Below are 15,284 nucleotides of genomic sequence, written 5' to 3' on the forward strand. Positions count from 1 at the left end.
TTAATCTTTGTTGTTTTAAAGATGAGAGGCCTAATGCGCTGAGAAGTTCCGAGTAGCTTGTGTACTTATCCCTGAAAACAAACCTGATCGCGCGCTCATTTAACCCGGCTTTCCAATTTGTCTGCAGCACTTTTACTACAAACATTCCAGGTTTCACTGCAATAATTGAAGTGAGGAAGGATAAATGCTAAATATAGGTCGCGCCTTGTTTCGAAGGGAAGCATTTTCTTCATTCTTTTAAGAACAGCCATTTGCTGTGAAACTTTCCTACATATTTTAGTAACATGATTGTCAAACTTCAGTTTGTTATCTATCGTTGTGCCAAGCATGTCAAATTCTTTAGTCACAGCTTAGTGGTGATTACGGAATAAATCTACGTTGGAGCCAATTTTGTTGTGGCTAGTCATTGTCTCAAGGATAGTCAACAGCCGTAATAGATCCCGACCTTCCCGCAGCCAGCGAGTGCCCCCTGGAAAGCCTTTTCCAGAAGAAGTTTATTGAGTTGTTCTCCGTCCGTCCGTTATTTGTGAAGGCAAAAAACCTGTTTTCACATTAACATGTAGTGGGTTTATTCTAATTACGTCATTACATTGTCTAATTGAAAGGCACATCGTACTTCAAATATATAATAAACATCTACTTACAATTCATAGGCAAACAACATGAACACTCACGTGTGAAAGTCCCCTTCCATAAAGGCTGTTGGTAAGGTCTCGTTGAAATTTAAATCATCCATGGTTCACCACAAACCAGGTAGTGTGACGTTGGGGTTGCTGAAACTGATGATGATGATAGCAGTTCTGGCACCCTGAAAGAGCAAATGATTCCGGCTTGGTACTTCGAGAGCCAATCCACTAAACAACTCAACAGACAGAGGCTTGTTTTGGGATCAGACAGTTTATTAAATGTATATATCCTACGTAAATAACACATTAGAAATGACGCCTAGGTAAGTCCTCGCCCTAAAAACTCAACTCAGCACTTGTGAAAGGTATGTTATAGAGCCTGAAGCTTAAGCACTTGTCCAAGTACCTAACCAGTCAAGAAAGAACCCTACAAAGGGGAAAGTCAGAGGAGTCAGCCGGTCTTCGACGACTTCTGGTTAGTTATTTAATTAACTGAACACTCATGGGAGTTTTCTAATAACGGACCTTTGCTTTCTATCTCATGAATGTTGTTCATGGTAACCGTATTCAAGATGAGCCTCATTGCACACAAATTGTAGGCTTTCACGATTCCTACGTTGGACTCGAGCGTAATTGCGTGTTTTTATAGTTACGTTTCCTGTTCAATTTTTTAAGCTTGTTTGTTCCCAGAGCAGGGGAGAGATGGTGATAAGGAAGAGTACAACTTTGGACTTTTGAGCAGGAGGTCTAGCGATCAAACATGGAATTTCCGTTGGTGTGAAATAAACAACACTACACCTCGACACAAAAGAATGTATGGAAAAACTGATTCATTATCATTTACTGGTTGTACTTGAAGGAAGAAATATCCCCAAAACTTCACTTGTCTCTCAGAGTGATCAGTTTTTCACCAACAATCACAATCCTTACGATTCAGTTAAAAATTACAAAAGACGGGCAGAAATAGAAAACGTGGTAAAAATTCGTTCAGTTCTTACAAATTTAGGAAGCTTTGCACAGCAGAACAAGAGCTTCAACGGGCAAGAATGAAACACAGGTCATTTGAAAAAGATCAAGAGCAGATGGTACAATGGGCGATCCTCAACTGTTTATCACGTCGTATTTAACCAAAGCGAGCCAAATGTTACGTTTTTGTTTCTGATGTTGACAACATTACTTTTCTTTCCTGATTATGTGAAAATTTTAGAATATAAGAATACTAAAGAGAGTAAAAAAGGGCCTGGGACTGAAAGGTTATTATGCGAGCGTGGGCTCAAAAGATGTAATGTCTTGGCACAAAATTGAAACCCAGTTAGGAAAGTACCTATTTTCCCACCGAAGCTTGTTAACACAGAGTAACCGAAATGAAAGTAATAAGTTTAAACAAACGAAAATTTACGGAACTCAGAAATCTGTGTTTATACAGCTTTATTAACACAAATAATTGATCGCTTGTAATGAACAGTGCACGATAGTAGTCATTGTTCTGATGTGGACTAAATCCTTTCTTTACGATCTACTCTTTGTGTTTCAGGCTTTCAACAGGGTTCGTTGAAGTGGATAAAAGACTTATCTTAAAGCGATTGTCTTTAAGCAGGCAGAACTTTGCTAATTTATGTGGATGAAGGAACAAAAGTGAATATTACTTATTGTTAATGCAGGTTTCATTATAATTTTGATCACGAGGAAACAACGAAACACGATTTCGGTAAACAACCGTACGCGTCAAAAATAATCGTAGAAGGCATAAGATGATATGATCGATAGAGCCCGGGTCACTAAGTTAAAACAAGAAGATAACGCTGATGAAAACTGAGCTCTTTGCACAACAGATTTGAACTGTGTGGGAAGGATATCTGAACGTGCGGTTTTCTTGGAGCAGGACCAGATTTTATTCCACTATTGCACTCAGAAGGGCCAAATCATCTCCCTTTCACTGCAAACGAGACTTTTTTAATAACTCGTCGAAAAGCTGACGAAAAAACCGAAGTTGCAAGGCACTGATTTGAATTTTGAAGTTTCCGTCGACAAAGGACGTTTTTCTTTGCTCAGTTTAAGGATAACTTAGCGAATGGAAAATTTTACGAGAAATCAATCATTTTACACTACGTCCACGACTTCCGTTGTTTGGTTTTCCGAGGGAGATAACAAATCCATTCCCATGGCTTGCTTGTATGCGGTAATTTCTTTCATTGCGGTATTCGGAAATCTTCTGGTTATTACAGCTGTTTGTCGGGATCACACGTTACGCTCGTACACCAGTAATTACTTCTTAGCAAACCTGGCGGTGGCGGACTTTTTCCAGGGATTGATTGCGATTCCCTTGCGAATACTGGAAGTGATGGCGGTAGGCTACAACCCGAACGTATTTTGTAGAATTGCAATTGCCACAGCAATATTGTTTGGCAGCAGCTCAAACTTGGCTATCCTGGTTATAAGCATTGACAGATTTTTTGCTGTGCAATATCCATATACATATGTTAGATACTCAAACATAAAATGCACATACATAGCGATCGCTTGTTCGTGGTCGGTGGCTGGGTTGTTGAGCATCATGGCTGCTACACCCCTGGTGTGGCTTATACCAATTGTTTCATCAAGAGTCTGCCGCTTTCCCATTTACTTAAATCAAGATTACATATTAGGAATGTACGTTATTGTTCACGCTATTCCAATTGGTACAGTTGTACTTTTATACGGGTTTATTCTCAAAGCCAGCTTGCGGCACGTGCGCAGAATTCACGTGCAAGAACTTGCTGTTCTCGAAAGTAATGCACAGTACACGAACGGTCATCGTAGCAACATTAAAGAGATGTCTTCTGGTACAATCAGAAGAAAAAAGAGACATTGTGAAACCATCAAACAGAGAAAAGCAGCCAAGACTGTCTCTATAATAGTTGGCCTTTTTATTCTTCTTGTAGTTCCGATCATTGCTATCGACTTGGCTGAGATGTTGGGTGCACCATCAGCACCTGAAATGTTGACAAGATTCTGTGTTTTTATGATATATGCTAATAACTGTGTCAACGTTCTAGTATATGCCGGATTTAATCAGGACTTTAGGCGAGCTTTTAAGAAGATACTTGTTCAGTGTTTTCGATGCATTTTTGGAGAAAGACCATGCAGACCGATTGTTTCGGTCATGATGTGAACATTTCCAAATAGCAAATGTTAGCAATAGTGAACTTCAAGTTTCAGAGTGTGAAGGATTTTTGCGTCAGAGTAGATAGCTAAAATCGTTTCCAAATGTTTCTTGTGGATATAGCCCAGTGATTGCACACGTTAAGTTAAGGGCATTGGCCAAACACAAATGACATGTTTACTTTTTAAAACAGCAGCAGGTGTTCATGACTTCAGGGAGACTACACATTGAAAAATCGAGTCTTTAGTTATAAACGCACTGTTGTCTATTTGAACTTATCCAAGAAGAAAAAAACATATTCAATAAAATCAACATGGCGTTAAACGACATGCAATTTTCAGAGATATAAGCTCGCAGTATGTGCACATATACGAAACGACATGGGGTATCAAGTTCACTAACGCCATGATAAAGAAATCAGCGGAAAAAAATAAAATTTAAAATACAAACTATCTTTTTTAAATCTTCTCGCAGGAATCACGTATCAAATAATGGTACCAATTAATTTATTAAGATAAAAAAAAACTTGAGCCATTATGAACACTAATAAATTCAACAAAAACAGAGATGAACACGAAGGAAAGACAGAAAACTAACGCAGACCCGCGACTTTGGTTACTACGCTAATTTGACAAAAATGATAATAAATTTTGAAAAAAAAGTTCCGAAGCCTTCCTCCAAAATATCCTTCACTGCGGGAAGAGATTGTCGTTAAATGATGGTTTTAAACTTTTTTATTTTATTTTGATGCCACGTACCTAACGTGTGAATGATCTCCATCGAATGTTTTGGAAAAGCGTAAAAATTCAAAACTAAACTGCGTCAAATTAAATTCTGCGGCCGAATACGAATGGCGATTTTTCTTTAAAATCATGAATCAACAATGGAGAATGGATGCATTGCTCAATTTGGTCATGATCACTAACTCGCATGACCAATGTTTGTGGAAGTCATGCTAAAACGTTGTGCTAATCAATTTTTTAAAGTTAAAAGTTTGCTTCTTATCCCTTTGTTCGCGTTCACGCGAGTACTGTTGTTACAGTACTCCATTTTCTTAACGTCTTCCGGTTATTACAGCTCTGCATTACGATTTTAACCTTTCAACGCGAGGCAACTTTGAATGAGAAGTATGTCAGGACACTGATGGGTGTCAAACATAAGATTTCTTGATGATTCAAATCAAGGAAACGCTTCGTAATAAAATATTGAAAAACAGGTTACAGATGAAGGCAAAAACATCGCACGAATATTTTAATTAAGAGTGCATTGGTCTAGCCAAGTAACCGCAATCACTGATTTAAAGTCATTCGGTGTTAATCTGAGAGACCTGAATTTTATTTTAGAGTAAGTAATGATTCTTCTCTTCCCCAAAGTAAAATAGTTCCAGGCTTATCAAAAATAATCATTGCTCAATGTTTCTACCGATTTTTTATTTCCCACTATGATATTTATTGAAGTTATTCAAAGGAAAATATTGCTCCACCCTCATGACTAAAACTTCTCCCTTTGGTCAAACTATGATGCTTTTTCATTACAGGGTAAGGAAAATCAGCGGGTATTAGGTACTTTTTGGCTATAATGTGCGATAAAACAAGAGTCCTTTACGGAGCTCGACATCAATGGAGCAACGTAGCACTTAACATACAACAAAAATCAAACAAAGTTAAAAAGAAAAAACAAAACAAAACAAACAAAGAGCGATCGATTCGTGTCAACGAGTGACAGCTGGTTGTAAGAGGTGATAATTCAACAACAAGCGGCATTGTAAGTGGTCCTTTGAAGGAATAAGACGTCAAGAGACCCAAATCACACAAAGCTACCAGGTAATGAAATTTTCTTACAATGATAATCCAAACGAAGGCTGAAGTACACGTCCCTGTACACGTTTTTGATGAGTACTTTTCAAGGAAATGATTTATTGCGCTGCATTCATGGCACCTTCCAAATGAATCCGATAACAGGAAAGACATATTAAAAAGAGTGATTGCCTTTTACAATTAGACCAACATTATGATCGGCAACTCCTCATCTTTTCGTTTCCGCCTTTAAGTTCATTTTAAATTTTTCTCATCTCGTAAAAGGAATAGAATTTAATCAAGAGCGCGTGTTTACTTTAGAACGTTAACAGTCCTTCCTTGATCATTGTGTTTAGCGCACACTGATCTTGTCCAATGGAGGAAAACTTAAGGGCCAGATTTGCGAGGAAGTAATTTCCTGTCATTAAAAAGATTAGCATAAGGAGGTAGTGCAGAGTGAGGCAAGTTCAACTGAATATTTATGTTTTCGTTGGCCGGTACTAAAGCATATGCACGTCAAAAGAAACACGTGCTAAAAAGAGCCGCATTTAAACCCTGATTTTCACTAACACTCACCATGAAACAGGCAAACGGTACAAGGAATCTTCCTTCTTGGGAAAAGCTACCGGACCTCCTGTCTTCCAACGAACCTTTGCCTAACACTGATACAGAAAATAGCTCAAATGCGGGTACTATGGCTGTTGTGATCTTTCTGGTATTAATTGCGCTTGTATCAGTATTGGGCAACGCTCTTGTGCTCACCGCAATCTACACGAACTATAGTCTACGAAATGTGGGTAACGCTCTTTTCGGAAACCTCGCTGTGTCGGACTTTCTTCAAGGAGGAATCGCAATACCTTGTCGTATTGTTGTTCTTTTGCAACCGAATTCCTATTTCAGCATGTCAATGTGCCGGGCCTCGATAGCTCTATCCATCCTCTTCGGGGGCAGCTCAAATCTTAACATTCTATTCATCAGCATTGAGAGATTTATCGGTGTTCGATGGCCTTTTCTTTATTACTCTTTTGTTTCAGCAAAAGTAATTTCCTCAGTCATCTTTTCGGCGTGGATTTTGTTAGCCCTTTTTGCGAGTCTACCTTTGTTTGCTTGGGGTGGGCAAACACATCTCCAAGCGGAGTTCTGTTCTTTTACTTTGTTTCTTACTAAGGATTACATTGCCGCAGTCTACCTGCTCATTAACATCTTGCCATCAGTTGTCATAGTATTTTTGTACATTTTCATTCTTAAGGCCAGTTTGCGAAGTATTCAGAAAATTCATATTCAGGAGCGTAGCGTCCGATCCTCAGTACGTACATGTAACCAAGAGGATAATGGTGACATTTGGGAAACTGACGGCACCGCTCCTCAGGTGCGAAAAAACAAAACCACCGAGGCAGCAAGGCAAAGAAAGTCCGCCAAAACTGTATCGCTCATTGTCGGTCTGTTTATTGTGCTGATAATGCCTATTGTCATACTTGATATTGTGGACATGTGCGGAGGTCTTAAAGTATCTCCCCTAGTTGTCAGAATAACTGTTGGGATGGCCTATGCCAACCATTGTGTGAATGTTTTCGTGTACGCAGGCTGTAATGGAGACTACAAGCGGGCATTTGCAAAGATTTTATCAAGAATCAAAGCAAAATTTACAGGAGTACGCCATTAGGCTATACGGGAACTTGAGAAGACAAATACAACTGGAGAAGGAACATTACACAGCGTTGTTTCTGGCAAAATTGCCGGCTAGAATTGTGTTTGAGAAGGTCACCTTTTAAAGAAAAGAAAGACCCGCGTACGACACACCGATAGGAAGAAGGAATATGACGTGGGAGTCTAACTGTTTAATACTTATTTCAAATCAATATCCGAGTCTTACGAATGATACGTAAAGCATTGTCAATTATTTGACGTTATACTAACGTTAGAGATTTGATTGATCTTTTAATTTTTTAGTTGGTTTGTAAGCGTCTCTGAGCCACACATAGCGAATTTAGCCTTCTTGTGAATAGACTTTGCCAGGATTGGGCGTGGTCTTGACCTTTTTTCTTCCCTTTCATTTGAAAATAATAGTAGCGTTTTGCAAATGCGGGATCGACAGATGAGTGCCTTTTTTAATTTTGTTGAGATAAATTTTTTCCGTTGGGCAAACGCACAAGAGGAGATACGGTCGACTACCAATATCTCGAAATTGAAAAAACATTGATAGATCGGAAGTTGAGAAAATGACCGGTAATGAGGAAAACCGTGGACTTCCGTTTTCACTTTTAAAATTTCGGACAGTAAACATATTGATGGCATTCAGTTTAAGTATGGAGACCGGTGAAGTAATATGAAACATTTCAAAGAAGGATTCATCAGCAAAGCTTTAGAAGAAACAATGCAGTTTAACGTACTTTGAACCATAAACAATTGAACTGGACCACTTCACATAATGACAAATTCAAATTTTAAAAAAAATAAAGCACTTTCTCTCTTACTTGTAAACCTAAATAATCTATTGCCTGCATTTTCAATGATTTTATGTCATTTGCTTCGTGAAGGCAAGAGAAACGAGGGAAGGCTAGGTTATTATTAAATTATGGACCTCGCGAAATGGAACCTGAAATGGGAGAATATTGCAGAAGGTACCTGGAAAAAGCGAGCAAAAGACAGAACAACCTGGAGGAACCTGATCAGAGCATGAAGTCTTCATGAAACAGTCATTGTTGGGTCAATAGACTGCATAGTAGTAGTAGTGTAGTAGTGGTACATGCCTGAAACTTTAGAGGAGAAATCATACTTAAAAATCAGTTGTCAAAAAGAAAAACAAACTTCTAAAAAATAATGCAAAGTAATTTGCAAAATGTATATATTTGGCAAAAATTGAATCGAGAGAAAATAGAGCAATATTTATTTCACCATAGCCAAACTAATTCAACAATTAGTTGGCCAGTGGGAGAGCTTAAATTCATTGGTTGGGAATCTGATAACCATTTTCCATATGAGAAATATACATTATGAACACTGCTTTAAAAATGGGAAAAATAACAAATAAGGAAAATTTCCATACCTAAAAGAAAACAATTTAATCGAACCTGTTAGGATACGGTGATTATCAAAGGTAACTCAAAGTGTACAACTAGCAATGTTATCTATTGCATAACTTGCATATATTGCAAAAAGATATACATTGGTGAACAGGAAGACGGCTAAGAGGCCGATTCCAAGGACAACTTCGCGACGTAGAGAAAATGATCCGTACTGCAACAGCAAACAAAACCGGCCACGCAATTGACTAGCACCCCGAAATTCACAGCTTAACACAAAGCTTTAGCTGCACGAACCGGCGGGCGACGAGGACGAGGCGTTTTTGGCAGATGGCATTAATAACGGATTTCAACTGGTGGACCTTAATACGTAATTCACCGAGGTAAATATGCGCAACTATAAATCGGCTACTAATCCCACCACTTAACTGTTGGTGGAAAAAACTATTTGTGACGAAACTCAGCTTGGCAACTACGTTATTACGGCCACGAAACCTACGGTAGTAAGCACTTCAGAAGCGATTCCTAAATCAGCACGCAGTATTTTAAATTTCAGTCATTAGATGACGCTATCAAACTCCTAAAACCCTATTATTTCATGGCTAAAATAGATCTCAAACATGCTTACCGCTCGGTACCTATCCCCCCCACAAATTATCAGGCTTCAGGCTACATGTGGCGGTTTTTCGGGGGACGATTTTGACAGTTATTTTTGTGACACTCGCCTTCCATTCGGTGCTAAAAGCTCTCCTGAAATCTTTCATTTTCTAACACATGCTGTTCGGCGCATAATGGGGAAGAGAAGTTTTGTGAATATTATCGTTTATCTCGACGATTTCCTTGTCAATGGCTCAAGCGGAAAGCCCTCATGCCTATGAAGTCTTGCCACAATTGCTGCAATATTTAGGCTTTACTATAAGTCAACGTAAACTCATGCCACCCACCCACACATTATCCTTTCTGGGTGTAGAACTGGATACAGTCTCGTGTGGCATCTCGCTCCCACAGGAGAAATCTCACGAATCAGCAGCAGTTCTTCTCACAGTGGGTGGTTATTTCAGGGTCGATTGGTTTTATTTCAACTTCTCACTTTATCACCCAGCGTGTTCTTGTCTACATATTAACCACAAAGAAACTTTAGCTATAATTCTTGCTGCTACGCGATGGGGCCACCTCTGGGCAAACCATCGGGTTATTATTTATAGTGATAAGACAAGGGTGCAGATCATCAATAAGGGCACTACGAACAACAAAATTATTATGCAGGAGCTCCGTGCGCTTTTCTGACTTTGAGTGCTCCTCAGTTTTTATATAACTGCAACTTATCTCGAGGGTTTTTGTAACACTATTGCCGATGCAGTTTCGCGCCTTCATGAGCGCCCTCATCTGTTATCCTTTTACTTCGTCCCAAAGGGTTGCGCTGCGGCGGCCAATTTGGCACTAACTGATCACACGTCGTCTCACGATCGCTCCTTTGAGTTTTTTAGGTGCACAAGACCCTCGGTTGGCATCTCAATTATAACAGGAAATTACTAAGTATCGTTCTCAGCTCGAAGAAGAATTCACTATAGCAACTTACAAAACTCATCGTGACACCTACTTGAAGTTCTGCTTCTACATGGGTTACACTTCGGTCCCAGTTCAACCTGATCACCTGCTGCAATACGCCGCTTTCTTAGCCCGTAGTCTTAAAGCTGGCTCCGTACGAAGCTACCTGAACATCATTGATGTACTTCACAAGGAGTTTGGCCTGCCTAATCCGCTGCTCGATAAGTGGCCCTTAAGTCATTGCTCACAGGTATCAATCGATCCAAAGGGCTACATTTTCTGGGTTTGGACCTTTGGTTTGGTGTATTCGTCAAATATCTTTATCTAAAGCTCATCCTACCCACTGCTAAGCTCACACTTTGAGTTTAAGCGTGAAAGATATAACCTGTAACTGTAAACTGTTGTCACAAACAGTGGATATTGTCAAGGATATCGTTACCTTGATCAAATTTTCACCACGGTGGGAATCCTTACTTCAACAGCTCAAGGAAAATCTGGGGACGGAAGACGGGGATACTAGCTCCCGTGGAATTATTAGACTTTGCCCTACAAGGTGGACGGTTAGAGCCAGTTTTTTTGGACAAATTGTTGAGAACTATGCGGTTCATATGGCAGAGTGGAATAATTGTTTATCCTAACGATTACAGCCCGATGTGCGTGCAACGATAATAGGATGTGAGGCCCAAATGGACCGATTTGAATTTTTCTTTAGTTTTCATCTTGGAGAGCGGCTTTATTCCTACACCGATAATCTATCTAAAACTCTTCAAAGTAGTAAGATGGCTGCTGTCAGTGGACAACGCCTGGCAAATCTAACAAAGGAGACGCTCACAATGCGCATTGATTAGAGCTTCAACCGTTTCTATGCTAATGTTGCCCGCAAGAGTGCAAGCCTGGTTGGCGAACCCACACTTCCAAGAAAGCGACGCACTCCGGCCGGACTAGAGGTTGGTGCTGGTACACCAAGCTATTCCCAAACTGCCAAAGATCATTTTAGAAGGTCCATTATGAGGCTACTGGTCTTATTGTCAATGCTATCGATCAGCGCTTTAACCAGGAAAGCTTCAGCTGCTAAGCCCAGATAGAGACCCTCTTGGTTAGAGCTGCTAATGATGACGACTATGAGGTAGAGTTCAAGTTTCTTGAAGCATCATACAGCAGAGATGGTGATACTGAGGCACTGCCTGGGCAACTAAGTTTTTTGGAAGTTATGTTAAAGGAGAAATTATCATGTTTTAACGAAATCCTGTTGGCGGTGTCAAAGTCTCCAGAACCAGAAAAGAGGCTAATTCAGGAAGTCCAAAATATCTGTAAGCTGCATGCCGTAAATCCTGCCACCAGCGCTGCTGGCGAGCGTTCATTTTCATCTGCACGGCGTCTGAAGACGTGGCTTCGATCAAGGATGGGTGGCGAAAGGTTTAGCAACCTAGCAGTGTTGAATGGCCACAAGCAGAGAACAGACAGTGTCTCTATAGCTGACGTCGCACAGGAGTTTGTTTCCCGCAATGAGAACCGCAAGAGAAACTTCGGCACTGCGAGCAGCTTCAAGACGCAGCAAGGGTACGTAGTTCTATTTAACACAATAACTGTATTGGATAGTAAAACAAGTGAGGACGTCTATGTTATATTAATTGAAGTTGTAAATAAGATGGCGCGCAATGCAAGATAAATGACGCACACTTCCTTAGCGTTTGTTTGCATTGGCCAGATTTTTTAGCCCTACCACTTTAAAATGGCCTTCGCGGCCCCTGCTTTGTCAATAGATGCTCTAAACAAGCAAAAACCATTTCTGAATACGTAACTCCGGTTTTTCTTTTTGTATTTTGGTTTTCTTCCCCTTCTAGGAAAATAAGCGATACGGATTTTTCCGTGTTTCAGCAGCCATAATCCGAGAACATTCCGACAAAACAACCACGGATTGAAAATGGTGAAAGATTTGCCATTCTTTCATCAACCTGACCCAGTGGTGCGAAACGCGAGTGATGTGTCAGCATTTGATTGGCGATATCAATACACGTGAAAAAATATCGTATTTTTTCACGAGTGTTGTTACGGCTTTTTCTCTTTTCTTGGAAATCCTTGTATAACGCCGTAGTCCATATGATGATATCCACATATTTTGTGCAGGGACTGTCTTGCAGTCTTGAGGTCGTCCACAGGAGGGAAGTTCACAACTGTACTTCCTCTTTAACAATATTATTTTCATTATCGTCATTACTATTATCATCATTTTTGACTGGCATGACAGCTATCATCAGGTCGATTTTCCCTCGGACCATCTATACCAAATTTATTACAGATTTCGACTAGTGCGATGGTCTGTTATTACAAAGCGTAACAGTACTTTTATTTCAAAGTGCGACAAGAGTTATTACTGAGTGTGACAGGTATTACATAGTTCGACAATTTCATTACAAAATGCAACGATTATTACAAAATACAACAGAAAAGGCACTCTCTATCTCTTGAATCCTTAGTGCTGGAGGCATGGCATTCAGTGTTACCATAAGATAATTAAATAATTTCCTCTGCCTTTGATTACATTCGCCAACTAAGTTTACGGTTTTGTAAACCCTGCTCACCTTCATCAAAAGAGAATGGCAAAAAGCTGTTACGATGTACATTAGGTCAGTATATGTACATATGTTAATGTTTAAGGTTTTATGATTTTTTCACGACGTTAATCAAAAGCCCTCCCTTGAAATCTTCCTTGTGTGTTCTTATCACGAGGTACGCTCTTGTCAATGCATGCAGCTTTCATGGTCTTCATACACGTATACAAATTATACAAAAGTTGGAATGTATTATGCAAATATATTAAATTTATCATGCAGCGAATTGTTGACCGAGAAGTTATTATCTACGGAGAGAACTATGAAGAAAGGGGGTAAGTTTCTAAAGAAACTGTGGTGCTGTGTCGGTGAGGAGTATAACAAGATAATCTGGCTAAGTTGATAATTTAAATTGGCCTCTGTAAAGAGTTTCTAAATCTAAGGTCTCGAGTGTGAGCTTTTCATCAGAGAGAACAAATTGTCGAACTGCTTACTATCATCTTAAACCTACCATTAGAATTTTATTTTAACCGCAGGAATATTTTATATGCTTCATACACGCCGAGCCCGCTTCTTTTCCTGTTTGTTTAAATCCTTCTTCAGTCATGCCCTCCTGTTCTACGCAAACGGAAAACATTAACACATTTTTTAAGAATATTTTTAAAAGCCCTCCTATAATCAGAGTTTAAACCAGCGTAAACGAAAACGTTGACGCAATGATTCGCGTAAATCATCAGCACAGCAATTTTAACAACAGCTTCTGGTATCACGGCAGCTGTCAGCATCTCAACGATGTCGATGGTTACAATTGGAACTACTAGCAAGATGAAAGATCCCACAACTGCAGCCACAATAAACGTCGTCTTTCGCTGTTTCATGGCTTCTACCTTCTTCTGTCTCACTGCCTCCATCGGCTGTGGAAAAAATTGGGAATTACTATCCCTTCCCGCGAGGTTAAAACCGCTGGAAACGACTTGTGCTTCAATTCGCCGTAAGTGATGAAGACTTTCTCTTAAGATGAAAACGTTGAGGAAGGTGACAACGATTATGGGAATGACGTGAACGAATAGATAAAGACATGTGATATACTCCTGAATTAGAAACGATGGGAATCGACAGAAGGTTACCACTGTTTCAGGCTCTTTTCCACCCCAACCTAAGACAGGCAGGAGTGAGACAGTCACCACAGACAACCAAATCACGCAAACTCCCATCAAGACCTTTTTTGTCGTCATCCAGCTGTAGTAGCAATACGGGAAAAAAATGGATACAGACCTTTCAACAGCGACAAGAAGAATATGAAGATTTGAAGCAGCGCCAAACAACGTAGACACTGGTATCGCAACAGGACAGAAAGATTTTAGATCGCAGTTAACGTCCAGAACTTCTACTAGTCTTAAGGGGAGTGAAACTGCACCTTGGAAGAAGTCGGGTACAGCTAAAGCCACCAGGAGATAGTTACTTTTCGTTTGCAGACGTGTGTTGATGTAAACCGCGAGTATAACTAGAATGTTCCCAAACACTGCAATTACAGCAATGACTGCGTATATCAAGGAGATTAAATAAGTTTCTGCTCTTTTAACGGATGCGGAAATCTCAGAGTTATTGCTTACGTTTAGCGGATGAGTATTCATATTACCAACGAAGGCAATATTGCGTGAATAAACGTTTTCTTTCCGTGTCGATTAGTTCGTTTGTTTTCCTCGCTGCACTTCTAAAAAGTGTTTTTAACCACAATACCTATTTGCTTTATTTTAATTAAACTCTTTGTAAACTCCATCATCATCAGTGGCTGCCACCAAAGTCAACTAAGCATGCAATCACACTTGATGTTTCCTTCTTTTCTCCTTCATTTGCTCATATGTTTGAAGGTGTTCGGTTCAGCTTCGTATTTGCTTACGATAACTCCTAGGCGAATCTGTACCAGTTTGCGTATCTGTAACAGTATGTATCTGAACATAACTAAATCTGCATTTAAATACGACACCCGGTTTCAAAGACCACCGTTTCCTTTGGGGAAACGATTTAATCGATAATAAAGTTGTATAGACATAACAGAGTTGAGAATGACTCATTTGACATTACTTAAGATAGCGGACCGTTCTTGGTTTACTGAGGAAATGAAACGACAAAATAAGAGACTCTACCACGTAATTGAATGAAGTGTTTGGTTCGCCAAAATTACATCAATTTAGCATCCAATTATGAAGCAGAGCTCTTGTGGATTAAGAAACAGCTGCGTATTTTTTAGGAAAGATTTTCTCTCGATCATGCTTTCCTCTTTGTTTTCGCACGACTTCAAAATGATGTCAACATGTGGATTGTCATCAGTATATTAGTGAAATGCGGCTGCAATTTTGATATGGCATACCGGCTTGGATGAAAACCTGAAAGTGTGTTGTGCATGATTTGATATGTATCTGAAAATGTCGGTCACAAGTAAACAATAAAAGGTGGCGAATGGTGCATTAGTCGAACAGTCTAAGAGGAAGTCTCTTTTTCATACGAGTCATCTTAAAAGGTTTAGAAAATGTGTCATCGGGCCTCTGTGACTCCTTCAATTTGTAATACAATTTTCAGCAATCCATAGCAAAGCT

General features: G+C 39.6%; 3 protein-coding genes across 3 annotated transcripts; 2 read left to right on the top strand and 1 right to left on the bottom strand.

Annotated features, from left to right (window-relative positions):
• Positions 1–2,578: 2,578 nt before the first annotated feature.
• Positions 2,579–3,777, top strand: LOC136283465 (D(1A) dopamine receptor-like). Its single transcript, XM_066172423.1, has one exon. It carries the CDS (start codon positions 2,698–2,700, stop codon positions 3,775–3,777), a length of 1,080 nt encoding a protein of 359 aa, XP_066028520.1. The 5' UTR covers positions 2,579–2,697.
• A 2,243-nt stretch (positions 3,778–6,020) lies between these two features.
• Positions 6,021–7,227, top strand: LOC131773919 (alpha-1D adrenergic receptor-like). The gene has a single exon (XM_059089889.2). The coding sequence runs from the start codon at positions 6,142–6,144 to the stop codon at positions 7,225–7,227; it is 1,086 nt and encodes a 361-aa protein (XP_058945872.2). The 5' UTR covers positions 6,021–6,141.
• A 6,059-nt stretch (positions 7,228–13,286) lies between these two features.
• On the bottom strand, positions 13,287–14,321 carry LOC131773918 (alpha-1A adrenergic receptor-like). Its single transcript, XM_059089887.1, has one exon. It carries the CDS (start codon positions 14,319–14,321, stop codon positions 13,287–13,289), a length of 1,035 nt encoding a protein of 344 aa, XP_058945870.1.
• Between the last annotated feature and the right edge of the window lie 963 nt (positions 14,322–15,284).

This window comes from Pocillopora verrucosa, chromosome 9 (genome assembly GCF_036669915.1).
Source record: "Pocillopora verrucosa isolate sample1 chromosome 9, ASM3666991v2, whole genome shotgun sequence".
NCBI classification, from domain to species: domain Eukaryota; kingdom Metazoa; phylum Cnidaria; class Anthozoa; order Scleractinia; family Pocilloporidae; genus Pocillopora; species Pocillopora verrucosa.